General features: G+C 39.5%; 3 protein-coding genes and 1 long non-coding RNA gene across 7 annotated transcripts in view; 2 read left to right on the top strand and 2 right to left on the bottom strand.

Annotated features, from left to right (window-relative positions):
- Positions 1-265: 265 nt before the first annotated feature.
- LOC108010666 (mannosyl-oligosaccharide alpha-1,2-mannosidase IA-like) lies at positions 266-1,874 on the top strand. Its single transcript, XM_017075569.4, has 2 exons — positions 266-352; positions 415-1,874. The coding sequence occupies exons 1-2, from the start codon at positions 274-276 to the stop codon at positions 1,872-1,874; spliced, it is 1,539 nt and encodes a 512-aa protein (XP_016931058.3). The 5' UTR covers positions 266-273.
- A 6,839-nt stretch (positions 1,875-8,713) lies between these two features.
- Positions 8,714-10,006, bottom strand: LOC139352308 (uncharacterized). The gene is made up of 3 exons (XR_011603639.1): positions 9,448-10,006; positions 9,050-9,382; positions 8,714-8,993 (listed from the first exon to the last, which is right to left on the bottom strand). It is a non-coding gene; the product is annotated as an uncharacterized lncRNA (long non-coding RNA).
- A 92-nt stretch (positions 10,007-10,098) lies between these two features.
- ics (ras suppressor protein 1) lies at positions 10,099-13,116 on the top strand. Its single transcript, XM_065865900.2, has 4 exons — positions 10,099-10,308; positions 11,206-11,376; positions 12,183-12,804; positions 12,866-13,116. The coding sequence occupies exons 2-4, from the start codon at positions 11,238-11,240 to the stop codon at positions 12,954-12,956; spliced, it is 852 nt and encodes a 283-aa protein (XP_065721972.1). The 5' UTR covers positions 10,099-10,308; positions 11,206-11,237; the 3' UTR covers positions 12,957-13,116.
- A 1,238-nt stretch (positions 13,117-14,354) lies between these two features.
- Positions 14,355-27,551, bottom strand: part of kuz (zinc-dependent metalloprotease kuz) — a 92,027-nt gene continuing 78,830 nt past the window's right edge. For 2 of the 4 annotated variants that reach the window (XR_011603637.1, XR_011603638.1), the window contains exons 6-13: positions 21,348-21,847; positions 19,029-19,175; positions 18,446-18,606; positions 18,155-18,389; positions 17,038-18,084; positions 16,430-16,979; positions 15,840-16,276; positions 15,235-15,377 (exon numbers count right to left, since the gene is read on the bottom strand). Coding sequence is in view for 2 of the 4 variants with exons in the window: in XM_017089462.4 (XP_016944951.3) it covers positions 15,169-15,377; positions 16,430-16,979; positions 17,038-18,084; positions 18,155-18,389; positions 18,446-18,606; positions 19,029-19,175; positions 21,348-21,847 (2,849 nt within the window). In the remaining 2 variants the exon portion in view is untranslated. Of the gene's footprint in view, positions 15,378-15,839; positions 16,277-16,429; positions 16,980-17,037; positions 18,085-18,154; positions 18,390-18,445; positions 18,607-19,028; positions 19,176-21,347; positions 21,848-27,551 lie in introns of all 4 variants that reach the window. The other 2 variants (XM_017089462.4, XM_017089463.4) reach the window with 2 other exon arrangements.

The raw sequence follows: 27,551 nt of genomic DNA, 5'->3' as shown, positions 1-27,551 counted from the left end.
GTTCTAATATTGAGAACATTGATACCAAAATGTACTTACACGGTTTTTAAGAACGAATGTTCTCGATTCAAGAACAATGTACTTCAATATTTCTCTCTGTGCTCATAAAAGTTTCTCGTACTTCCATGGCTTAATACCAGAAATGGACTGGTACCCTTCATAAAATACTAAGCTATGAAGCGTATAAATGAATTGTTTATGCCTTTTAAAAAAATAAGCAACCTGAGAATCACTTAAATCATAAATCATTTGGAGTATAACGATTTGTCCAAGATGAACGCGAAACAGTTACTCCAAACAATACTCCTTATAAAAACCGTTGGCGTATTCTCCCTCGTAAATATCCAAACAAGTGCGTATAGGAAAATTACAAAAAGATATCATTCAACTTTCTACTTTCATAATAATTCCCAGAGAAGTTCGGATTGTCTGGCCATATAGATTGGCGAGTGAACTCCAAGCGGGAAAAGGTCAAGGAGATGATGAAGTTTGCTTGGAAAGGATATGCCGAAAATGCCTGGGGCTTCAACGAGCTAAACTCGGAGCTGGGAGTTCCGCACAATGAGAGCGTTTTTGGTAGTCACCACATCGGACTGAGCATAATCGACAGCCTGGACACCCTGTTCATAATGGGTCTGAAGGAGGAGTACGAACAAGGTCGCAAGTGGGTGGCGGATAACTTCACTCTGGACAACATTGATGATTACCTTTCGGTGTACGAGCTTACTGTTCGCATTGCCGGTGGTCTCCTCTCGATGTACGCCATGACTGGGGACGATGTGTATATAACCCAGTCTGAATATGTGATAAGGAAACTTCTGCCAGCCTTTAATTCATCAATGCATATACCGCATGCCAGGATTAATCCTGCAGCAAAAAAAGCTGCTCCTCATCCTTGGACTCCCGAATCGCTTCTCGGCGAGATTGCCAGTTTGAATATGGAGTTCTATTACACCAGTGAGATCACCGGACACCGGAAATATCGACCCATAGTGCATCATGTGCGGGACCAATTGGACATGTTGTTCAAGCCGCGCGACATGTATCCCGATTATATTCATCCCAGGACGGCCCTCTGGGGACCCCTGAAAATGTCCATGGGACCCAAGGGTGGCGGTGGATTGTACGAAGGTATGCTGAAGTCGTGGTTAAGATCGAATCAGCTGGACGATCAAGCACGTGACCTGTACATGAAGGCTATCCATCAAGTAATCAATAGCATGGTGGGACTGAGCTTTGGTGGCCTTACCTATGTGGGCGAACTATCCAATTTCCATGTAATCCGACGGATGGAGCACTCTACCTGCTTTGCCGGCGGACTTATTGCCTTGGGATCCCAGGCCTTTTACAATGATTCCCGGCTGGAGGCCAAACACCTGCAGTTGGGCAAGGATCTGGCCTTAAGCTGTCGTGAGAGCTATAGACGCTCAGCCACTGGCCTGGGACCAGAGTCCTTTCAATTCGACTCTGTGCCCAGGGAAGATGCCACCGCCAGGGAGAGCGATTCGAAGGCCTATCGGTTAAGACCGGATGTGGTGGAGACCTATTTAATATTGTGGCGCCTCACCCACGATCAGAAGTATCGCGATTGGGGCTGGGAGGTGGTGGAGGCCCTGGAGAAATATTGCCGCACCAAGTTCGGTTTTGCCGGTCTGCAGAATGTCTACGATCCAAAGGGTCCTAGGGATGGAGTGCAGGGGAGTCACTTCTTGAGCGAGACTCTCAAATTCCTGTATCTCCTATTCTCCAAGGACTCGCTGTTGCCCCTCAAAAAGTGGGTCTTTAACACGGCGGGCCATCCGCTTCCCGTGAGATATATAAACAATAAGTTCCGCGGCAGCCAGCTCAAGCCCTATGTGCACTTCTCAATTTAATTTAAAGTTTAGATATCCTTGTGTATCCCAAATAAAGAAAATCACTGGCTTGCCATTCAAAATATATTCAATATACTTTGTTATTTCATCTCCAGCAGAAAAAGCTATTCTCCATAAATATAGTTATTAATTCTAATTTCTTTATTTTGCTGTTTAATTGCCTGTCGTACAAAATAACGGCAAAAGTATTTGTGTTTTCTTTTGTAACAATTGTTTTACACAATTGAGTTTGACAACAATTTGCAAATTGCACGCTAACTGACCACAAAACGTTTCAATTTGGATTTATTTTTTCACAGCGTTTTGTGCGAACTATTTATTTTTACCTATGCGGCTTTATTTGCCCCAATCATTTGGCATTTATCGTTTCATTGGTTTCGGTTTATGCTTTTATTTTGGCACCCACAATTGTTGGCATTTAGATAATCAAAATATATCACAATATTTTCCGTTTTAATTGGCTACACAATGGCAAAAAAAAAAGATGCAGACAAAAGAACATTTCAAAACAGTTGCCATTTATTAAAGCCTGTATTTAATTTTCCAGCTATCGTAACTTGATTTCTTTTTAGATAGGGTAGAAGCTATACTTTAAGGGTTAAATTATTATTTAAATAAAGATATTTTTAAACTATTTACAACTTTGCGCCTGTTTTTAAACGTAAGCCCAAAGGCTGGTATAATGTTGGGTTAATCGCTTTAAAATTCCATTGATATGGGAGGAGTGTTGTGGCCACAACAAAAGACGGCAGTGAAAATGCACAGCGGCCACAATGTATCTAGGACAACTTGCAGCAGGCAGGACAATAATGTGGCAAGAAATGGCAATTCTTTGTTGCCTTCTTTTTGCCGAGCTGTTATTATTATTATTATTTTCTGTTATTTTAGAGCCGCCGTCCCTTTGTAAAGCCCTGGTTCGGCCGACGAGCAGATCATTAAAAAAAATGAAGAGGTCGATTTAATAAATGTGGCTGGCCAAAGCAAACAGAGCACCGGGCAAAAGGATATATGGCGCTGTATCCTTGGGCTCTCCATTGTGCCCGCTGCCAAAAAATTAAAGTTGCGCCTTTGGTCAACATACTGTGTGTGGCCCGTGTGGTTGGCGAAGCAATTTACAAAAGTTTTTCCATCAAAAATCCGCTGTCAGTATAAATATCCTTAAAATGGCCAACACGGCTGCTAAGCGGACACACACACACACACAGGCGCACTCATGGATGATGAAGGATCTCGGCCGCTTCCTGGCTGCCTGCACTTTGCTCCTGCCTGCAGCAATATGATTTATGGATGCATGTGCTGATATATGCCATGTGCCTCCTGTCTGTGCCCCGCCCACTGCCCACTGCCTACCGCCCACCGCCCCCAAATCCACTGCACGTACGACTATTGTTGGCGCCGAAAATTATGCTACAAAATTTTTCTCTCTCCATAACTTGCTAACACACACGCCTGCAAGTTGCACTTGTATTGGGCTCATCTATTTGTAGTTCAAACAAAGAAGGACGTGTTGCCAGCACACACACACTCGCATTTCCACTGGTAAATCAGAGCCACTTTAAATTGAGCATGTTACGTTGCATAAACCGTCCGAAGGTCCTCCTTGCCCCTTTCCCCGAAAAAACATAACTCCACTGGCTTACCGGCAAGTGATGTGCTCACTGTTTCTTTATCCTTCTGCCTTTCTCTCTCTTCTCAGATGTGGTCCTTCTGAAACAAATCTGTTTAAATGTTTGAGATGCGATTATTCTTCTCCTATTCTAAAGTTACTAAGGATAGTTCTCGGTAGGTACTGGAAAGAAAGGATTTTGTTGTGAGGGCTTTAAAAGTCTTCCTTTTGCGGTAAAATGTTTGTCAATAATCTCTTCAGGATATTAAACGTGAATGTTGTAGCTCAATACAATTCCATTATTATAGCCACTTAGCAATTTAACAGGATACATAAACTTATATATCGCTTTGAAGTCCAATATGATTATGTGCCATAGTTTTTATGTTCAGCCAACCACTTTTTGAGCCATGAATTGCTTTCTCTCAAACATCTCTACCTTAACCAGAAAAGAAATCGAACAATTTCACATATTTTTATGCATGCAAAACACAAGAGCAATCGGTGAAGGGAAAACGTTGAAGATAAATCCCGAAATCCGTGTACTTGTGCACGTTGATTGCTTGGTCCGTGATGGAAAACCTGGCTCCCCTGCCATCTCGAATATTCTGAAATCCCTTTGCCCGCCTTATCGATCAATCGACTTGCATTTACAATTCCTTTCGATTTTCCTACAGCCACTTTATCAATTTGGCCAATGAAATTCAACAGTTCTGCTTTTAGTTTTTATTCTTTCTTGTTTTGGTTTGACGTCGGAAAAAAAGGAAGGAGTATCAAAATCAAGAGGAAATAAATCATTCATCATTGACGTGCTGTGCGAATTGGACCACTTTCGTGGCTTTCTATTGTTTGATTCGAGTACCTAGTTTTCTGGATTCCAATTCTGTTCAGATGAGAACTCAATTAATTGGATTGATTGGTTTAAATGCTGCAATTATTGTAATCAGTCGAATCACTTTCCACTTTGCATAACTTGGGGAATTATTTCAGGTTGTTTAGCAGTAAACCTGTCAAAACTTTTGCTTGACTAGTCAATTACCAAGTGTAATGTTTACACTGTAAACATCATTTGAACACGTAGTAACTGTCAAAGGAGCTTGTCAGATGAAGGAAAAAAGTATGTTCCCCTTCCTATTTCATTGTTGCCTATCAACGAACGTCGGACAACAGGTGTCCGTAAGTATTTCCCTTCTTGGAGAACCTTTTTTTGGCTGTAGATTTTAGATTCATCGCAGGAATCGCATGATAAATTGACTAAATCATTCATCAAAGAAATCAAGGAATATATCAATACTTTGACTGTGTGCTTTTTTTAAAATTATACTAAGCATAAGTGTTTGCTCAATTGGGAAACTAAATTTGGTACTCAAAAAACACATGAGATATAAGAAAAACTGTATTTCTTTCAGCAGAATACACACAACAGTAAGTGTTCTCCCTCTTAAATTGTTTAATGGGTCCAATCGGTAAAAGAATCATATACTTATACCTATGTAAAACTGTTGCCAAGACAGTTGTGTCAATATTGTTGTCACCTGTCCAAAACTGCACACCTGGCAACAGTTGATGCTAAGTCAATTACCCAGTGATATTCAATGACTCGTTGCCTCTGGGCAGAGTGCATTGATGAGGCATCAGCGTGTCCTGCGAGGACTTCGGGCTCAATCTCTGCCGCTTCTTGGACGCTCTAACGAGTTCTAAAACATTTCGCCCAGCTAAACGAAGTTCAACGCACTGAATAACAAGTAGTTTTCCCAAGCTCGCACAATTTTCCTATTTTCCGTGTGCCTTTTTTTTTGGTTACTGCGGCTGGCGTTGCGGAAGACTAGAGGAAAAGCTGACTTGAGACGGGACCCAAACTGAATCCTAATGAGGTGCACATTCCGTTTGGTCATATGCGGCGTATACTTGATGCAGGTCGGGCTGACAACGAGATTTTGGCCAGTGGGCGAACTAATGAGCAGCTAAATATTGGTTGACAGACCAAATGCCAGCTCAGCGCTAATTAATAGCTTTGTAAGCTACAGAATTTGAGCCCTTTGTACCGCTAATAAATTCGCCATCGTCAACAAATTAATATGACATTTTATTTATTTGCCATGTGCATAATTATGAATTATGCATTTTACATCAGGACAAACAAACTCCGTAATTTAAATCCGTTTATCTAACCTTGCCTCAACGCCGGACTTCAATAATTATTCCCATTTGATTCTGTTTTTGCATTGTGATTTTTTTTTACACCGTTTTCTCTTATTTTGTAATGGTTACATAATCCCTCTGTGTGCTCTGCTAACCACCATCACTTTGAAAGCACAATTTTATTTACTTTAATTAAAATGGATTAGTTTTCCCATCATTTGCGTGTGCATATTAAATTGCAGTTTTTTTCAGATGAACTCGAAAATAATGTAGTTGTTTAAAAGTTGTGGCAAATTGTACAGATGTAGCTTGGGGCTTTAATAATTATAATTTTATAGTTAAAACTAAAAAATTATATTTTAGGGATAAATAAAAGAAAACCAAGTAAGATGCTGGGATACAGGTTTGTCCAAAACTCTTATAGCAACAAGAATCATCTAAATCTGAACAAATTGGACAAAACAAGAGGGCCAAAACCGATAAAGCGACAAAGACGAAAAGGGATAACAAGAAGGCCCAGAACAAAAACAAAGCGCGTTGATGTATGATGTTGCCAATTGTTTGAAGTAAATCAAACGGCACCAAGCTGGGGAAATGGCTGGGATCCGGATAAGTAAGTGCAAGCCGGCAAAAGGCACATCGTGTGGTCGAGGCCTCAATGAAGCTACAAAGCAACGGTTGCCAATGATTGCCAAGTCCTGGCTGGTCCTTCTGCCATCGGGCTTTATGCCAGTTGCCTTGGGCCTGCCATTGCCAGGGTAAACAAAGCGCATTGAAAAATTGCCAGGAATAAAGTAAGCGCCCGACTGCCGGACAGTGCCGGCCAAAAGCATGCGCCCATGTCCGTGTGTTGACAGCTCAAGAAGGCGGGGGGGAGGACTGTCATTTATATTTCTGTTACCCTGTCGGACCCGATTTGAGCCCACTTGGAGCTATTCAATCAGCCGACAACTCCTACGAACTGGGGCCAATACTGCGGAAAAGGGGACGCAAGCAAGTGCCATCAATTAACAAGAATCCACATCGATTATTTGCCGCCCCCACACGCATTTGGACCTTACCATAAACCTAATTTAAATAAAGTTAACACTTAATGCGAATTTATGGCCGCCAAATGTCCAAATTCGAATTTTAAGCGTGCTTGGCAATGCAAGATTTATGGCTTTGCGGTTCCATCTTACATGCTACAAAGGACCAGCGGTCGAATAAGGTCAAAATACAATAGATTATACAAATGGGGTTTAGAAACGTACATTAAAACTTGGCAAATATAGCAGCAATCCACTGAAATTTTAGTTCAATAAAAAATAGTTTAAAATATAGTTTAACTATAGTTCGCATTTCGACTGCCATTCATATATCATCAAAAGCAACTGCCCTCAAAATTTGCGAGCATGAAAAATGTATTCCCAAACATTTTGCTGCCCACCATTTTAAAATTAGCACAATTTGCGCAGAGCTGCGAAACTTTGGCAACGGAAAAAAGCAAACAAAAAGTTAATTAAAACAAAAATTACGGACAGTGGTCGGTTGGCGGTGCTGGTGCCGCAGCATTAGCAGTGCAGCCAAAAATGCAGCCGAAAAATCTGCGCGCCATCTAAAACAAAAATTAATTTTTGGGCCAGGGAAAGTTTTTATTTTGTGTTCTATTGTTGTTGCTGCTGTTGTTATTTTGCTGCCCAGGCAAGAGTTTGCATTGTTTTGCATATTTTATAGGGCGGAAGTGTGTACGTCCCGCAACGGCAAAGGCACTCGCCATCATTCCGGCCGGACTGCCATCGCCCCCAAAAAGGAGAAACTGGAAAAAAATGGGGGAAAAAAAGTGTATGCAACACGCAAATTATGCAGGCGCATAAGACAAACTTTCTGTTTTGCGGATTCGACAACCGGCGAAATGAAAATTAATACGAAAGCCGAAATGGGAGGCACAGGCACCCTCGCAAACACACCCATATCGGAGATCCACAACGGCATCGGCAACTGGAGCACCACTGAGTAATTAAAAATGCTACCAACGGGCAGAGCGGGGAATCCCCGGCAACTGTACTGAAGGAGATAATATCGGACATGTTCTCCAGCCGGAAATTTGGGCCACTTCTACGATATTTCACGCACAGCTGGAACTAGATAATAGAGATTTGGTACTGCAAAAGCCAGGCGTTTTACAAATTCTAATGAAAAAATGTTATAAATTAATAAAGTTTACACTGGTCGGCATAAGTATTTAAAAAAAAAAAAATTAAATATACACATAATTTGAACTTACTTCTTGTAAGCTTTTGGCATCAATGGAAAAGTAATTTAAATGCCGTTTGCATGATACAATACATTTCTTAACATATTCAGTATTTATTGAAAATAACGAATTTGTGTAAATCTACTTTTAAATCTACTTTCTTACTTTTGCATCGACTTGAAAACTTAAATTTTATGATGCAAAAAGTTTCTTCAAACAAAAATAATAGTAACTGCAAAAAGAATTTAATACAAATTTTTTCTGACATTGTCACCTTCAAAAAATCATAAAAAATATAAGCAAAATGATTTTTGAAAAATTCCTTTTGCAGTTACTGTTATTTTTGTCTGAAGAAACTCTTTACATCAAAAAATTTAAGTTTTCCAGTCGAGGAAAAAAGTTTAAAAAATAGATTTTTACACAAATTCGTCCTTTTCAATAAGTACTGAATGGGTTGTATTGTATCATTCAAACGGCATTTAAATTACCTTTCCATTGATGCCAAAGTTTACAAGAAGTTAGTTCAAATTATGAGTATATTTAACTTTTGTTTTGTCAAAATACTTATGCCGACCAGTGTAGATTCCAAAAAAATGACCAAATAAAATGGAGCTCTGAAAACATTATTTTTCGCTGTTAACGTATTATTTAGTAAACAGATATTTGTCTATGAATATATTTAACACAAACAAATTATTGATGCAATTGCGAAATTATATTGTCTGAAAAATGTATCTATAAGAGACATTTTCAATTTATATTATACACATGTGTACTATTGCAATAGTAGGATATAATAGTGATTTGATTGATAAACCCAAGTGAACACTATGTAAAAAATAACCTTTCAAGATTATTTACTCTGTCCCAGCGTTTATGAAAAAGTTGGCTTCTTAGGTACTATTTTGTTCCGTTGTTGGAGTGCTCAAATGTTTAGTTATTATTGGGGTACTCGACTTCTTACTTAGAGGTCTCGTCGTCTTCTTCTTTTTAATATTTTCAAAGGATTTTCCCCGATGGAGCACACAACAATGGGCAACAGGCGAGTTGCAAACTCGATTCAGATGAGTGATGCCAGGACACGGTGTACCTTTTATAATGCAACGTCCCCACTTTCCCGTTTTGCGCCTGCAAACTATGAACCGCAATTAGCCTTAAACTCGCTAACCAATGACGTGACCATTAGCTTACTTATATATTGAAGTTTACACTCTGAGTCGTCAGGGGCGAGAAGAAAAAGTAAAGCAAGAATATAAAGTACTTTAGCGAAAACCATTCTGGCTCAGTTCAAAAGCAGATGTGATATTTTCAATTCTACTTTCAAGACTGCGAAGAAGCTATTTTAAACAAACTAATCGACTGTAGGGAACTAATCAGTAAAGCTTTTATTTCACAAGTTTAATTTAATTTCTTACATTGCACAACACATGGTGTTGGGCCCACAAAATCTGTCTCTATAGCGTCGAAGGTTGCATTCCTTATTATTGGCTGTGCATTGGCCCCATCCCCGTTTTCCTCTGCAGACTGGATATAAATATTAATACAAATATTTTCTCAGCATTTTTATCAATGGCAACTTAATGACTTACAGATTCGTGATTTTTGAGCGTTGACAATAATCAGCGGCAATAGCAGGATTAAGAATGCTAAGTATTTAATGGACATTCTATATTCAAGTGAGCAGTTTTCTTTTGCAACCAAAACATCTGTGAGATTTTTTTTATCTACCATTAAAGCTGAGAAAAATCACAAACTGGACAAAATTACCGATTTTATGCTTTAGCTATGCATTGAAAACAAGGCTTGTATCAATCGGTTCGGCTATAATTCAAACTGGTTTTCGCAGTGAAGATGCTGGAGAAAAAAGGCGAAATACTTTAAATAAAATCAACAAAACCCAGTATCGGGTTTGGGTTTGCTGCTTTTGTTTTTTTACCGGCAGCAGCGACATTCAGAAAAGGCAAAACCAGCCCCCATCGGTATTTTGGTTCCCCCATCGCCCCAAACTCGCCCACATCCACATCGATCGATCTTGCTGACGCTGCGAGAGATCTCTTCAGTTACTCGAGACGATCGCACGACGCACGACGCATTCCGCACTTTGGCTATTTTCGTGATTAATTTCGGAGAGCAAAGACGTATTATAATAGATCCCATGTTCCATTCTGTAACCTTAGTGCCATAAAATCAGTTCAACCACTAAAAAGCACTTGGATATTTAATATTTGTTGCTTCCTTTTGCAAAAGGCCTTGGTTTTTCTTACCAAAATTAGGTCAAGTGCATTGTTTGTGTAACACAGTGACCTGAAAAGTTGTAAAATCTGTACCAATGTGAAGGAAAAGTGCCTAGAATTACCCGGACAGAAACATATGCAAACATAAAGTGCAGTTGACGCAGTTTTAGAGCTACTGGAAGTGGCAACGAATACAGTTTGAAGTGAACTAGTGAAGTAAGTGATTGTTTTTTAATTAAATAAATACATATATTTAAATAAATAAAGCAAAGTGCAAAGTTAATATCTGCAAGTACCTTAAGAAAAATTCAAATATTTAATTTATCTAACAAAATTTAAATCATTTAAATTTTGTGCGTACCCTTGAAGGCCAGGATTAAACGCAATCGTAAAAATATGAAAAATGTAAAAAATTTCAACACTTTTTTAAAGATATAAAAATAAATAAAAACATTGAAATAAATTATTAAATAAATTTCTATGTGCGTGCTTATAAAATAAAATAAAATATTATAAAACATGAAAGTTGAAGTAGAAGAAAAAATTGACATGGTTTCTACATGTCAAATTTACTCTTGCGCATGTTTTATTAGGGCGCCACTATTAATATGATATTTTGGCTGGTAATAAATGGTTTCATATGGATAAAAAATCTTTATATTTCAATATATTAATTTTTAAAAAAATACCAGATACATAAGTAAAAAAAATTTTTTAGCTACGGGATTACGCTTTTAAATTTTTCAACGTTTGCTTACATGAAATGTAATGTCAAATAACATTTTTCGCACAATCTGGCATCGCTTCTTATTTACATAAAAAGGCCGTTTGCTTAAAAATTGTTTTAAATACTTGTTAAATTTTCATATATTATTATAATTAATTTATTAAAATTAAAAGAAAATATAAATACATATTTAAACATTCTTTTTAATTTTTTTAATAAGTATTGATACGGCAATGCATTTGGAGTTTCAACATTTATTAACAGATTTTTCATAAAAATATTAATAATTAGAAAACTAATGTTACATTTTAAAAAGTATATTAGTTTTGAACTTATATTTATTTAAGCCTATCAAAACTGTTTTTAATTTTAAATGTAATTTTTAGTATTTTTTAGGGTATTTTCAAAATCATCCAAAATGAGTCAGTCTTGTATACCAGTCAGCGCAAAGATGTCGAAGGCAAAGAAAGTTTTAGATGAAGCCCGAGAAACTCAAAACCGGGAACTGGACCTGGTGGACAAGGGTCTTACGTCCTTCGAGGAGATGCCCGGGTTGTGTGAGTATCAAAATTAGTTTATTAAAACTAAGACAAATGGTTATTTTGCAAAACTCAGTCAACAGACTGCAGACACTCCCACGCAGAAAAGGGCCTCGCCCCAGATGTTTAGAAAAATTCAAAATTAGTAATGTTCTCGTGTACTGCCACTACTTACAGTATTAGGTGGTACTTTTAATAATTCGTAGAGATTACATAGTGCTATAAAATTCAGGCACTCCGTTGTATTTATTGCGATGACGCCAGCACCAAAATAGACTTCAATGTGCGTACAAAATGTAAACAAAGTCTTGACGAACAACATTATGAGACGCCAGATATGTTTTGAAAGATTACTCCCCTTAGTCACCTCTTTAATTTGTATATATATTTTATTAATTAATTTAGTAAAACTAAAATGATTTATTATTTTTTGTTTTTGGCTTATCAAATTTTGTGAAAAGAACATTGCGCATGCCTATGTTTATATAGTTATCCCGCTCTAACATTCGGCGTCTATACTTGTTGCGTGCAATCAGCTGTTTACATTTGAACCCAGTGAGAAATTTACTGCAGATAAGAATAAAATTCGTATTCTTGAAAAAAAATTAATTGTTAAAATGTTTTCTAATTCATTTAAACCTTTAAAACAACTTTAATTTAAGTAATACATCTTCATAAATGTATTTAAATCTAATTGAATTATTTATCAAAAATATTTTGAAGAAGTAAGATACCATTATGTTAAACTGGTAATTAATAATTATGTTTTTAAAATATTTTTTTACCATAACACTTATTATAATTCCTGTGTTATTTACCAACAGTCAACATGTCCAACATCACGCGCCTGACCCTGTCCCACAATAAAATCAGTGTGATCAGTCCAGGGATTGCGAATCTACTCAATCTGGAGATCCTCAACCTCTCGAACAACCAGTTGACCGAACTGCCCGTTTCGCTGTCGTCCATGCCCAAGCTGCGAATCCTCAATGTGTCCATCAACCGTCTGGTGTTTCTTCCTCGGGGCTTTGGAGCCTTCCCCGTTTTGGAAGTCCTGGACCTGTCCTACAACAATCTTAATGAAACGTTGCTGCCTGGCAACTTCTTTGGAATGGAAACTTTGCGTGCTTTATATCTGGGCGATAACGAATTTGAGTATATTCCGAAGGAGGTGGGTCAGCTGAAGAATCTGCAAATTCTCGGACTGCGCGACAACGATCTCCTGGAGCTTCCCCGTGAAGTTGGAGACTTGGCGCGCCTCCGGGAGCTACACATTCAGAACAACAGGCTGCAGGTACTGCCGCCAGAAATTGCCCAGCTCGACCTCTTGAGCAACAAATCAGTAATGAAGATGGAGGAGAATCCCTGGGTCAATCCCATTGCCGAACAATATCTGCTAGGCATCAGTCACGTGATCGACTACCTCAAAACGGAGACCTATAAAATGTGAGACCAGAAAAAAAATTCGAAAATAGTACTCCCAACTTATCAGTTATTCTCTCGACAGCATCTACAACCGTCATTTGCAGGCAGGACGTAATGGACCACCGCCACCCAAGGCCGACAGGAGCAAGAAGGCCTCCAGAATACGCGCATAGTTGTCCTCGGGCAGAAGATCCAAAGAAATACTGTGTTCGTCTCGTTCGTTGTTAACCAAACTCGATTTTGTATACTAATTTATAAGTATTTGTAAACTAATGTGTATTTTCGCAAAGTGCCTTGACTCTGTTTCTCACTAATTAAAATTGAAGAATTAAATTAGAAGTTTCCTTGGGGGTGCTAAAATTATCGGAAGAGGCCTTAGGTAGTCCCTTTTTGTTGTTAAATAAACACACTCTCTTTTATTTTATAAAATAGTAGGTTTTTCTTGTTTTTTATTATCTTTTTTTCATATTCATCATTCTTTTTTAAGACATTTTTTTTCATAATCATAATTAATTAGTTTACTTAAAGTCAATTAATTAATTCTTTATTTATTTTAATTAAATTAATAGTTAAATGTTTTTTGTTTTTGTTCTTTGTTTGCTATGTTGTTTGAGAAAAAACGAAAGCATAGTTTTGCTTTGTTCGCTTTGAGTTATGTTTCGTTTCTTTGCATTTTTCACTTTTCAATTTGAATTGAATACATACTTCATATATCAATTTATGCAATTTAATTATTCTGTAAACTTATTTTGCCTTTTCTGTATATGCAATTCAATTTTAATTTATTCCTTACAGTGTATTTTAGTATTTATATTTATATATATTTTATAGAGTTTATTTACAAGAGTTTGAAGATGTTCTTTTTTGTAGAGTGTTGCAGAAATTCAAAGTAAAGCTACCACAGAACACGGTATTCAAATACATTTATCAGCAAATTTCTCGAGCCGAGAAACATAAAAACGACATTATTTTAAAACCAACTTGAGAAAACTCTATGGTAAACTATTCAAAATTTGGATATTAGGAAGTGAACACAAGGATTCCAACGAAATAATCAATTAGCTTCCATCCTATTCATGTCTTTTCTTGGAGTAGTGCATCAGTCGGGACTCCGTGAGTTGCACGATTTATCTTTGAGCATGCAAAATCGAAACACGCAGACAAAAACAAAAAACATAAACTAGTAACCTATGAGACTACAACAAAGTAAATTACAAGCACACGCAGACTCGTATTTGCATGACCTACGCATTATCAGATACGTACATAAAAATAAATTTCAATGTTGGCAGATATACACGTACATGATAGATAACATTAAACATAATCAGTGGTGGTCTTGCTACCAGATTGCTAAAACATAAAGCTTTAAACCTAATACTAATAAAAATTGACAATAGAAAATTGTACCTAAGATAGTAAAAATACATGAAATATAAAAATTAGTTACTTCGTTTGCCATTTTTTCTGCACAAGGAAAATGTATACGGAAAACAATCAAAGCGGTTTTCGAAAGTTGTACAGAAAAATGCGTTTAGCAACAAATTAAAAAGATTGGATTGTTTCCACCATTACTGTTTAGTCTCGCTTTTTCATTTAATATTTATGGTTTTCATACTTTTTGGTTTTCATGGTTGTTTGCTAGTTTACAAATGCAATTTTGACGGCTTAAATAAACGTTTAGCCTTCGGTACAGATAAATACAATTTAAATGCTTTGTTGTTTCCGTTCTTCTTGTCGATGAAGCTTAATTAACTCGCACTGTTTTTATTTAATTAATTTTTTTGTACAAAACACATTTTCGTGACTTAAGTGCGTAATTAATTTCGTATTCATGCCTAGCGCTTAGAAATCTCACCGACATATAGAATGCATTTCTCATACAATTAAACCTTAGTTTTTCATTTCATGTATAATATTTGTTTGTTGTGGCTGCTGCTATTTAATATTTGAGTATGCATAATAAATATATACATACAAATGTATATTTTTACCTCTTGTTTTTATATGTATTATGCATGTTGCCGCTTTTAATTATTTATATTAATCATAATTTGCATTCGTATTTTTCATTTCAATTTATTTAATCAAAAATATCATTCACTTTTAGCTTTTTCTGTATTACGAAATTTGTCTCAATTTTTTTTTTGTTTTTTTTTTTTCTGGCGGTATTCCCTTGTGGCATACAAACATTGTTTAAATAAAAATAATTAGCATAAAAATTACATTTACATTTAATTTGAGTTCATTTGATTTATGTGGTTTTTGCTTTTGTTGCTGTTTGGGCTGTGTTGTTTGCTGTTGTTGTGGTTGTTGCTGCTGCTGATGCTGCTTGATTCGCTTAGCCTTTGGCCTTTTATGGCGCTCCATTGCCACTTTTGGCTGTCAAACTTTGCTATTGTTGGGCGCCCGGGTGGTGGATTCATATTGGCCCCGCCCCAAGGCCGCATAGGCATCGGCGTAGGCGTGCTGCTGCTGCTGCTGCGACTCCAATTGCTGCTGCTGCTGCTGTTGCAGATGATGTTGCTGCTGCTGTTGCTCGTGCAACGATGTCGGCCGACTAAAGCTTACTTGTAGCGGCGGCGGCGCGACGCCTAAGAAAGGAAACGAATTGTAGATAGTTATTAATCAGTGGATAAGACAATTTACATTAACATTCGTTATTAGTTGTGTTAGTATTTTCTGATAAAATTACATTTATAAGCATTTTATAAAATATTTTTTAAAAGGAATTGTTTGAAAAATATATTTATTAAATAAGAGAAAATCCAAGAATCTAAATTAGGAAAAAAAACATATTATAAAATGCTTCACAACAATTAATTCAAAAAGATTAATAGTGTTAATTAAACCATTTAAATGCACATGCAAAAACAAAACAACAACAATACAAAAACATTATCCAAAACTAAACGGAAAAGGGGTACTGGAAAAATAAGAGGAAATCAAGGGCACATGCCAAATGGAAGAGGAAACCATTAACAGGGGGAAAATCACATCCAAAAAACTAAAAAGGGTCACAAACCAAGGGAGGAGCAAAATCACAAAGGTCATACCAATTGCTTCGGCTAAATGATATATCATTTTGATCTTTTTTTTTCTTGTGTATTGGTGGTGGATGGGAGGCAACAACTCATGGATCGATGACTAGCAGCGGGCGTTTTTGTTTTGGTTTCTTGGGATTCGGGGTCTGTCTTTCAGTGTTTCTGTATGGCAATGTGATGGATCCACTCCTAATAAACGATATTGCGGCGCACCGGCTTGACGTTGGCCTTCTCCTTGCTGCTGCTGCGACTGCTGTTGGCCTGCTGCGACTTTTGCGACTTTGAGTCTTTGGCTTTGGCACTTTTACCGCTCTTGCTTTTACTACTACTGCCCGCCCCCGATCCCGATCCCGACCCACTGCCGGCTGCCGCTGTGGATGAGTTGGTGGTTGTGGTGTTGGAGGTGTTGTTGGTACGTGATGATCGGGACTTATTGCGTGGTGGTAGTTCTGAATTTTTGTAGCGTTTCGCAAACGAAAAGAAAAACGACAAATTAAATTTGTGGAATAAACACAATGGGGAAATTGGGTGAGAAAATGAGGAGCGTGTCTGGGGCAAAACTACCGGCTCACTCTATTTTGTGGAGGAAGAGGGACACACACCTTTCGGCGTGTAGAACGCTTGTTGTGGTTGCTGCTGCGGCGAAATTGCCGGTTGCTGGAGCTGTAGTTGTTGTTGTTGCAGTTGCTGCTGTGCATTTGGCGGCGGCAATGGCAGCGGCAGCTGGGCCCGAGCCACCACACCGCCGCTGCTAATGGCCGCCTGGACACCACCACCAATGGAACCCGGTATCGCCTGCTCGGCTCCATACCCGCCATGTGATCGCGCTGCTCCAGTAGTGGCTCCACTTCCACTCGCCGTCGCCTGTGGTCGCCCACTGCTGGTGGATCGTGTGCCGCGTCCATCGCTTCTTCTCGCCTGATTCGCCGCCGAGTTGCGACTCGAATGGCTGCCACCGGTGGGCAGGGGAACGATTGAGTGACCACCCTGCTGGCGATCCCAATCGTGCGGATGCGACTGGTGGTGCGATCGGGAGCCACCGTGGCGACCTCCTCCTCCACCACCGCCGCTGCTACGGGGATAATGCTGCGCCTCGTGCGCCGGTGGCGGTATGCTTCGAGGACCTGCTCCTCGCTGATTGGGATGACGTTGCTGAAATATTCCAACACACAATATAATACTTGCAACATCAAGTACTCAAACACCCTACCATTCTTCGCAACGTGTTCATGGGAGCTCTCAGAGTTTCGCTGATGCGTCGAGCCCGCCGCTTCTTCGGATTGGAGCTGGGTGTGTGCACGGCACAGCATTTGATAAACGACCCCATGACCACGATGAAGGCCACGCCCATCAGAACCACCAGATACCAGTTATCGACGATCCACTCGGCCACCGTCTGCAGGGTCTCCCGGTTGAGCAGCAGATTCTTCAGCCGCACCAGCGGCCCATCGGCGTCCACGGCTCGACACTTAAGGAACACATCGCAGTAGCCCTGGAAGTTGTCGCAAGGCGAACCTGGCTGCAGACTAATGCCACCCTTCTGGATGTTATATTTATCCGCAAACTCGCTGGTGCTGCGACAAGTGGTGGTGTCATTGCCATCCTGACAGGCCAAGTCGCACAGCTTGCGCTTATTCACATGTGGCAGCGTGGTCGAGGTGAGGAAACACTTGGTCATGTTCCAGAGCAGACATGGCGATCCACTGCATTCACCCCGGATGCACAATGCAGTTCCATTGTTGCACATGGTCTTGTCATCCCGATGACGTGGCTCCGGACACTCAGCGGTCGTTCCATTGCAGGTGCTCGACCAGCTGCACTCCGTCTCCTCCTTGCACTTCTGATGGTAACTGGTGGGCACAAAGGTGCAGGAGTTGGACAGGCAGCAAGGACCCTGCGATGGCGAGCACTGCGTCTTGGCCCGCCGTGTACAGCCCTTGGCACTGGAGTTCAGCGATTGGTCGTACTCGCTGATCAGCCGCGGGTAGCAACACTTGTCCTTGCACTCGTCCTCGTTGAACCCACAGTCGCACTCCTCGCCGGACTCCACGATCTTGTTGCCGCAGAAGGCTCCCTCCGAGGCCTTGAAGCAATCCCGCTTCGAGTTGCCCACCAGCACGTCCAGAACGTTCGAGATGTTCCTAATGGAGCAGGGTGAGAACTTGGAGTTGTTTGGCCGATCACCGGATGTGGCACTGGCAAACATAATAAAGTTGCCGTTGAGGCCACCAGGGCGACACTCCTGCGGATAATCGTGCTGGGAAGGATAAAGTATAAAATAGTAAGTTCACAGGGCAAACGATATATGAGCAATTTGAGAAACCTACAGGTGATCCAAAGTTATGACCTATTTCGTGGGCCAAGGTTAGCTGCGACACCTTCGGCGGCACCCGGCTGTTGTAGTTGACGAAGGTGATGATGCCTGTGTTAAGGGATCGCTTGGTGCTCTGATACTGTCCGCCCACCGTTTCCGTGTAGGTCTTGTACTTCTCGCAAATTCCACCTGAGGCTCCCGAGGCGCTGGCCACCCAGGCGAGTCCCAAAGTACCGCCAGTGAAATCTCTGTAAAACCAGAATTCGTTTAAAAAAGTCGGGAAATCTTATCACCTATAACTAACCTGTATGTAAATACATAGGCCAAGCAAAAGTCCGAGTGATCTTCCAGGGAATGGAGATTCAAAAAGTTCGAGACATCCATGTGCTCATTGCAAAAGGCATTGTGTGGGCCATTATAGGAATTGCGACAGGCCGAATCGTCATCGATTTTAATGCGTTGCACCTAAAGTTATGCGTAGATATTATATTATTTTTTGTATAAATATTAAAAGTATTTTGGATACATTTTTAAAGCATATTTCCTTAAACATAGCTATTTCCCAATATCTTTTATATTTATTCAATTTCCAATGAATGTGAAAAACTGTCCCACATTTTACAGACGTAATATTTCATAATTGCGGCCCAATTAACGCAATCAATTAGTCCCTGTAATCTGGGGAGGCCAAATGGTGCTTTAATATACACACCACTAAAGACCCGTCTACGCATGGTTTAACCGGCTACCAATGTCCGCTTGTGGTCAGGGACTCTGTGAGGCGGGTCCTGGCCGCTTTGTCCTTATCTCATCATCCCTATTTGTCCGCCTGGGATCCCCGCTGTGCGTGTGTGGGTGTGTGTGTGGATGGGCGTTTGTGTACTCACCTCAAAGCGTATGTTGCGATGCTCGGTGCGTCCGTCGAACTTTGTGTTGCGGTAAATGTAATTAACGGCCGTCACGTGATGTGCAATCAGCGATGTGATTTCCTCGCGCGTTTTCTCGTCCACCTCGTACTTGCGCCCACGATCATGCTGCAAACAAAAAAGGACATTGACAAGGTGTTGACCAAAAATAAACGCTATTTTTAGTAGGCGACATCCTGAATATTCCAATACACTATATACATATATGTACATAGTCGAAATCTTGGAAACGATGTACTTTGGTCTCAAGATTAAAAATAAAAAACATGGGGGTAGTCGGGTTGATATAAAACGTCCCATATTTGCTCATCTTTCTATACTAAACTATCTGACATTTAATTAACCTAAAAAATACTGTTAACTATTACTTATATCAATCATAACAATTATGTATTTTAAAGTATTATATTAGAGTTAATTAATTAATTTTAAAAAATGTTGACCCACCCAAGTTATGAGTTTTGAGAGCTAAATTGAATTTTAAAAACCCTCGAAATTTGAAAACCCAAAATTGTTAACCGGCAAGGTAGACAGATTTAATTAACGTAAAACCACTTGTGTTTTTGGTGGGCTGGGGTTATAAAAATCTGAAAACCGCAATGCGTTGGAGAACGAAAATGCGCCTGACATCTGTGTAAACGAGTCCGTTGCCCCCCACCACGGCAGACAAACAAAAAGGACCACTCGAAACGCCCCTTTCAACTGAGGCTCATCCAATCCAATCCATGCCAACTCCCACCCAACAAACGCTCTTCAACTATATTTGTATAAAAATGCAAATTCAGCTAAGCCCGTCGAATAATTCAGCTGAAGTTTATAAGGCCTTATGCGCACTCCCCAAACATCCGGGCATCCCGCCATCAGTCTTCCACCGATTTTGGCTCAAAAATCAAAATGCCGCGGGGCGCAAGAGACAAAAAACAAAGGCGAGCGAAAAGGGAAGTGAAGTTCCTGAAGCCGAAGTATATATACTCTTAAAACTATGAGAAGAATTTATAACCCTGTTAACAGTTTGTGAAAAATAATAAGTTTTCTTATTATTATCTCATAACATTTAAAAAGGTGGCACAAACTATATTATAGGAACATTATGTAGCGCCAAATTTAATAGATATGTTAAAACTAAGGAATATATCATACCGCCATACCAAAGTCTCATCAAAAATGGAACTCTGGTGACGAGGATGTTGACGTCGACATCATCTCGCGTACAATGCGAAAAAATGAACGTAAACATAAAAGTGCGGCGAAAGAACGGCTCTAGATGTGGGGGGAGGGGGGATTATTTGGTAGGTACAGTGGGTGGGTGGTGGAGCACGGTTGCGGGCCATAACGGTTGATTGCATACGCTGTACGAGCCGAAGGAGGTCAGCTGATTGGATGATTGCTAAGCTCTGCAGATGCCCCGAAAAGTAGGCAATTCTGCGGATTGCGACAAAAGGGTTCGCTGAGTTTATGGAGCGTGAAAATTCGCTGAATAAGTAGGTAAACAAATTCCTGAGTGTACCAAGCATTTGTCTTAAATTTGTACCAAAAAAGAAAAAACCTCGCAGCAACATTTCTTTGAAGTAATTAGAGTGACTTTTTTAAATTTTTAGAAATAAATAAATTTCAAAATAGAAATTTGATTGGGCAAACAACTATCTGGCATCTAAAATGTATCGATTTTCTTATTCACAATTTCCAAAAGGTATTTTTCAAATTTTTACGACTCACTGAACCATGACACCCTGGCAACAGAACCTTAAAATTATGGTGTAGGGCACCAGAGAATTTTTGTTTATCCATATCTTCCAAAATGGAGAGTACGTTCAAAAAAAAAACCTTTACAACTACGACGAGTACGTGCCCCCTGATATTTCCATCCCAAAAACTTTGGTCCTCCTTTGTTTTATGTGCACTTCAGTTTCATGAGAAGTCTGCTGGCTCGTAAAAATTGCAAAATTGATGATTTTTTCCAGTATTTTCCTCTTCTTTTTTAATTTGGATCACGTGCTTCTATGTTGTCAACACCACTGACAGTACTTTAAAGTCGTTTTATGCAATACTCGCACATAGTAAAAAGTTTTTACTAAAAACTGAACAAAGTATAAGTTAAAATTAGTTTTGAAACGTTGCATTCTTAATTATATTCAATGTTTAAAGTTATCCAACTATATTTATATTAGTATTATTCTTTTAGGTCTTTGAAAGGGAGCTCTTAACAGCCCTGCATGAAAACATAATTTCTAAAATGATTTAAAAATCACTTTATAAAGATTATCGAATACAGATACTTACATCAGCAATACCCTCGCGTATATGGCGCCAAATCAATGGATCCGTTTGAATGTAGAGCGAGCAGGTATTCTTGTTGTCCTCGCGACCGCGTCCAGGTCCGCCGGATGAGCCCCCGGAGCCACCTCCATTGTCGGTGGCCCGGCGGACGCGCTCGTGGACGAGCTGATGCCAGTCGGCCACGTTGGCGGACGAGCCCAGGCGACGTCCGGTGGAAGGATCGTAGAAGGCACCCTCGGCGAAGTTCGCCTCTTTCGTGTACTTCTGATGGGGGTACTTGAAATCCTCATCGCCACTGATGTATTTCTTGGGCGGATGGGGCTGCTGCTGCTGTTGTTGCTGCTGCTGCTGCTGCTGTGGGGCGGACTTTTTGTGCAGCTGCTTCCGGTGGAGCTTTTGGTAGTCCTTTGACATGGGCTCCGGCAACTCTTCGACGGCTGAATTTTGTATGTTCTCCATCCACTCGGAGACCTCATCCGTGATGCCACAGCCGGCCACGTGACCTGCAAAGGAAGAACAAAAGCGTAGAATGAATGCGAGAAGTAAGTTGGTTTGGAATAATACAAAAAGAAAAAATAAAAAAAAGGGGGTTGAATGGGGAATGTTAATTTGCTGATGCAGTCCGGCATTTGGCGCTTCCCTATCCTACGAAATTCATTGGTAAAATTATTTATGACCTACCAAGTGAAAGCCACAAAAATGTAATTAAAAGCATCCCAACGCAGATGCGATATAAAAAATTTTAATGCAAATGCCAAAGTCAAATGAAAGTAAGTAAGTAAATGCTGTAAATGAAACAAGTGAGGGTTTGAAAAATCGCTGTGGAAATACGAAAGGATGCGCATTTTTCCCTTCTGGCGCCTGCTGCACTTTAAAAGCGTATCAACAATTATATTTACAGCTTTTGCCAGGAGCTCCTGGCGGTGCATTGTCTTGGCCAGCGGAAACTGTTAATAGCCGCTAGCCGGTAATGAAAATTTATTGTTTTATTGTTTAAGGGCAGTCAGAGAAACGCGCTCTGCTGCTGCTGCCTTTTATCCACAATCCGAGGACGCGTTTTGCACGCGATTCGCTAGCGTTTTTGCCCCTCATCGCGATTGTCAACATTAAATAAACCAAAAGCGGGCAATGGGATGCAACAGGGCGGAAAAGGGAATAAAGTACTGCACCACAGAGTGGTGCACATTTTTAAAAGCTGCGAGAGTTTTATGGTCCCAGCCATTTACATTCATTTCCAGAATAATCTTGTGAGTTAAGAGAGAGCTGCCCCGAATATCTGGGGCAATGAAACGAATATTTAAGTTGAGCGAAAAATGAATGAAACTTAACCATGATATGGAATTCTATCGTAAAAGTAATTCTTTTTATGGCAGTGGCAGTGGCGCGGGTCTTTCATTTAATCAATTGACTGATGGAATGAAGGGGTTTATTGAATACTTTAAAGGATTTTAAATCTGTCAGTCTTTATTAAGCCATTACTTTGCCATATGTTTTTTAATTTCTTCCCTGTTATTGCTAACATTTCAGATATTAAAACCTTGTTCTTGATTTTAATTGAAAATACTTTGAAATTTGAGCTGGTAAGTTAAAGGAAATAAGTAAGTTACTTTCAACGCATTTAAAAGGGGAATTCATCTATTGCAATATCAAAGACACTCTGCAATTTTTATTAAACATCATTTATGCCACCCGGTTGGCTGCAACTCAAACACCTCCTCAGCATTCCACCAGGATCTGTTGAGAACCCTCTTAGCCAGCTCGAAAGTCATAACAAGGCAACAGGGCTCTGGTTCTCCACTTTGCCGACACACTTTTCCTGGCACTGGAATGCCAGGATATGCATCCTGGCGCCAGGACGAGGACCGCTGTCCAGTCCAGTCAGCCAGCCAGCTCCACTCCGCTCCCAGTGGCAACGTTGCAGCTTTCAGTGGAGCTATAAATTTTTATTTGGCTGATGCTATTGTGTCAAGTAAACGGGGGCGGCATGGAGTTCTGGAGTTACTGGGTTCTGTTGCTGTTGCCGTGCCATTACCATTATGCATTTGCTTATTCTTCTTCGTTTTCTTCGCGCTCGCTTTTTATTCGCCCGCTCCCAAACTGTTTGTCTTTATTACAAGCATTTTGGCAGCGTTGTCGTTCTTCAGTGCAGAATGGCAACGTTGCCCAGCACGCGACCTACGCCAAATTTACTACACTCACAAAAAAAAAGATATATTGTTGGAGGAAATCTTAGAACAAAACTTAGATGGTAAAGTATAGACGATTTTTTGATTATTTCCTGTTGCAGATACAGTCACAAAAAACAAACAAAATTTCAAATTAATTTTAGAACTTAAATTTTTAGGATTGTCTTTAAAATCATTTCAAAGTGCCCATATATTATAGCCAAAAATTTATAATTCGATTATATTATTATATTATATTACTATTTCAGAATAACTGGACATTGTATAACAGGAAACCGATATAAAAAACAAGGAAGAACGCTATAGTCGAGTACCTCGACTATCAGATACCCGTTACTCAAAGGGAAATAGAGATATGCAAGCAGCAAAGCGAGATTAAAATGCGCCACCTACCGGCGGTAGACAGATTTAAGCGTTATGGGCGTTAGAGTGGGCGTGGCAAATTTATTTTTGGATCAATCGATAGGTATTGACGACACCAATACCATTCAGTTAAAATTTTTTTTTTCGCGGTTTGTGGGCGTTTAAGTGGGCGTGGCAAACTTTTTTTTAAGTCAATCGATAGGTATTGATGAGAACAATACATTTCAGTTCAAATTTTCTTTCTAGCATCAAAACTGTAGGAGTTACAGTTTTGGGCGGTTTGTGGGCGTTAGAGTGGGCGTGGCAGTCTACTGAAACAAACTGCGTAAGAAGCTCAGGAATCTGCACGCCAAATCTCAATAGCCTAGCTCTCATAGTTTCCGAGATCTCAGCGTTCATCCGGACAGACAGACGGACAGACGGACATGGCTAGATCGACTCGGCTAGTGATCCTGATCAAGAATATATATACTTTATGGGGTCGGAAACGCTTCCTTCTGCCTGTTACATACTTTTCGACGAATCTAGTATACCCTTTTACTCTACGAGTAACGGGTATAATTATGCTTTTAAAAAGTCGTGTTTAGATTTAAGCTTAACCTAATTATGGGTTTTTAAGAAAGAAATTACGAAGTGCCCAGATATTATACCCAAAAATATATAATTCGATTATATTATTATATTATATTATTATTCCAAAATCACTACACATTGGATAATAGGAAACCGATTTAAACAAAATATGTTTTAACAAAGTCGTGACTACATTTAAGCTAAATCTGAAATTTGGTTTTTTTTAGAAAGAATTTAACCCAGAATCACGACATTGGATGATAGGAAACGGACTTCATAATGAAGAATTAAAAATCCAATCTAATTAATATTTTTAATTTAGCTTACGTTACCAATTATATTATCTAAGCCAGAGTAATACCCGTATTTTCTTTAATTTTCACCAGTGCAGCGGGCTGTGGTTGCAGGTGGAATGCTGCTCCAGGAAAAGCCGTGGCCATAGACATAGGAGGGAGCCACTAAATACGTAAGCCCTCGAGAAGCCAGTAAAGCCGCAGCAGGCACAGCTTCCGTAAATGCCCCGCTCCTTCCCACCGAAAAATCCACAGTGGCATGCAATTTGCATATCAAAGGCAACCCCTCGAGTGTGCTGCCTGCAACATTCTACATTCTACACCCATATATATGTACCTATATATATACTATCCCTAGCAATGTTTTATTTTGTTGCATGCCGCTTCTTACTCCAATGACCCGTTTTTATTTCATTTTGCTGCATCGCCTTCTGCTTGAATTTTCTTTTCGTTTTTCCTCACTTTCAGGGCAGCTAGCTTTATTGTTGCTGGCACTCTTATGAGTTTTCGAGTGGGCGGGGGAAGTAGGCGGAGAAGGCTGAATGCATTCAATCGGTATCTGATGTTACCAGGCAACCCCAAGATGTTGTCTGATTTTCGGTTTTTATGTCATCCTCTAGCTAGCTAGCTCGCTTTGACCGACCATGTACTTTGGCCATCCACCCACCCGCTCTAAGCCAAACCAAACTCAAACCCAAAGCCCAACTCCGCCTTCAATCGCCTCCATCTCCTTTTACCCATTTCAATCAACAGCTGTTGAGTCGCCATCGCAGGCGTAATAGAGCGCGCGTCTCCTGAACATTTCATTTTTCCAATTTCTCCTTGCCACTCAACGGCTGCTTTTTGCCTTCTGCCCCTTTTCCCACCATGCCTTGGTCCTTTGCTCCAGGACAGCTCCTTTTCCTACAGGCGGAGAAAATCTAACAGACCAGGATAAGCAATCAGGAGGATAAGCTTAAAAATTGCAAGATATGTTAACAGAAAAATTGTTATGGCTAAAACAGTAAAAATTATTAGATTATTATTATAAAATGTTAATAATTAAAAATCATTAGATGAAGCTTTTTTTAGAAGACCATTAAAGTTATAGTTCTTACATTAAATATTAAAAGATAAGCAGTAATAAGGATAAACCCAAAAATTAAAATGTATGTTTTTTTTAAATTTCAAACATTTACCAATAAATATGTAAAGTCTTTTTTAGAAGAACATTAAAGGATTAGTTCTTAAATTAATATTAAATGACCCTTTTATTGCACAAATGTAAGAAACGTAAAAATGTAAAGATGCATATAACGAAGATACAACAAATTATAATATCATAATGAGTTTATATTTGGTATTTAAATATGTTTAATCCCGATTCTTTAGAATTAAGAAATCAGTTCTGATAGAATAAAGGACATTATGAGGAATACATTAAGATGTCTCCTTAACTTCTTTGTGCAAAACTATAATACAACTTTCTGCAAGGGTATTGAGCAAAAGAAATTACAAATAATTCTTATAAACAAAATCAGGAATCGAATTTGTTGTATTTCTGAGTGCACTCGACACTGGCTCCATTTGCAGTCACACATTCCTCGCAGAGCCGCCGGCACATCCTTTGGCCCCCTTTTTTCACCCCCTTCACACCCCCTCTGGAGGCACTTCAATCATATTCGCTTTAGCTTTGACTGCATCGCCCAGCGATTCGTCGAGATTTCAGCACAAAGATTAAAGTGCACTTTTGTGTCATCTTTTTGCCGGAGTTCAGATCAACGCTTGCACTTGTACAAGATTTCGCACTGCTTCTTCGATGTTTTACGTGTTTTTTGTCGCAGCATTTTTATTTTATTTTATTTGTATTTTTTGTGTCCTTTTTCCTTGTTGCGCCAATTGAACAAAAGCCACGCGCGCGCTCGCCTCGACTTATGAATTTTACAACTTCCGTTGCCTTCAGTCGGGCTCAGGGCAGCTTGGGTTTTGTCGTCCTGGCAGCCTTACAAAAAAAATAGGAGGAAAGTAACGAAGGTTCTGAGTAGAGTGGTAAAACTATAAGATACCCTGGGGATTGGTTTTTAATAAAAACTCACATTTAATCCCCAACATTTATTAAACGCCAAGGTGGGGTATAATACTGAATTTTCACCCTATATGTTTTCTGTTAATGTTGGTTTTTTCTTATATATCTACCATTTATAAATGATAAAACTTGTTTTAAAGTTTTAGGTACCCTGAATTTTAAGGTGTTTATTTTTTTTATATAGGGCGATTTATAATCATCATATATCAATAAATTAATTTAAAAAGGTAATAATAAGAATATTATAGACTCTCTAATTTTTTCCAATTTATTTTTTGTTCCTTTAGCGATTTTCTGATAAAACTCCAAAGTTCATGTATGGAAAGAAATTATTTTTTTTAGGCTTTAGAATTATTGGAAAATAGAACCTTATAGGATCAAGAATAGGCTGGAACTAAGGGGTATAAATAAAAGATGGAGCAGGAAATTTGCCAGGAGTCGGAGACAAACGACGTTCAGACATGCAAGCGGCTTTCGTAGCAGGGCTTTTGCCCCCAACTTCCTTACTTGATCCCTCTTGCCACTCCGACTACGCCCATGCCACCCAACGCCCATCCGCCCACTTTCGCCTCCCAATTACGGGCATGGTCCCATTCAGGCCACTTGTGGCCTTTGCTTTCTGTGCAAGTGTGTGTGTGAGATGCGCAAGCAAAAATGAAAAATAATCCCAAATTCAATTGCAAATGAAATTGAGGGCGAAAGACGCCATAAATACACATACACACAC

This window comes from Drosophila suzukii, chromosome 2L, assembly GCF_043229965.1.
Source record: "Drosophila suzukii chromosome 2L, CBGP_Dsuzu_IsoJpt1.0, whole genome shotgun sequence".
NCBI lineage: Eukaryota > Metazoa > Arthropoda > Insecta > Diptera > Drosophilidae > Drosophila > Drosophila suzukii.
This window is presented reverse-complemented; position numbering and strand designations above follow the sequence as displayed.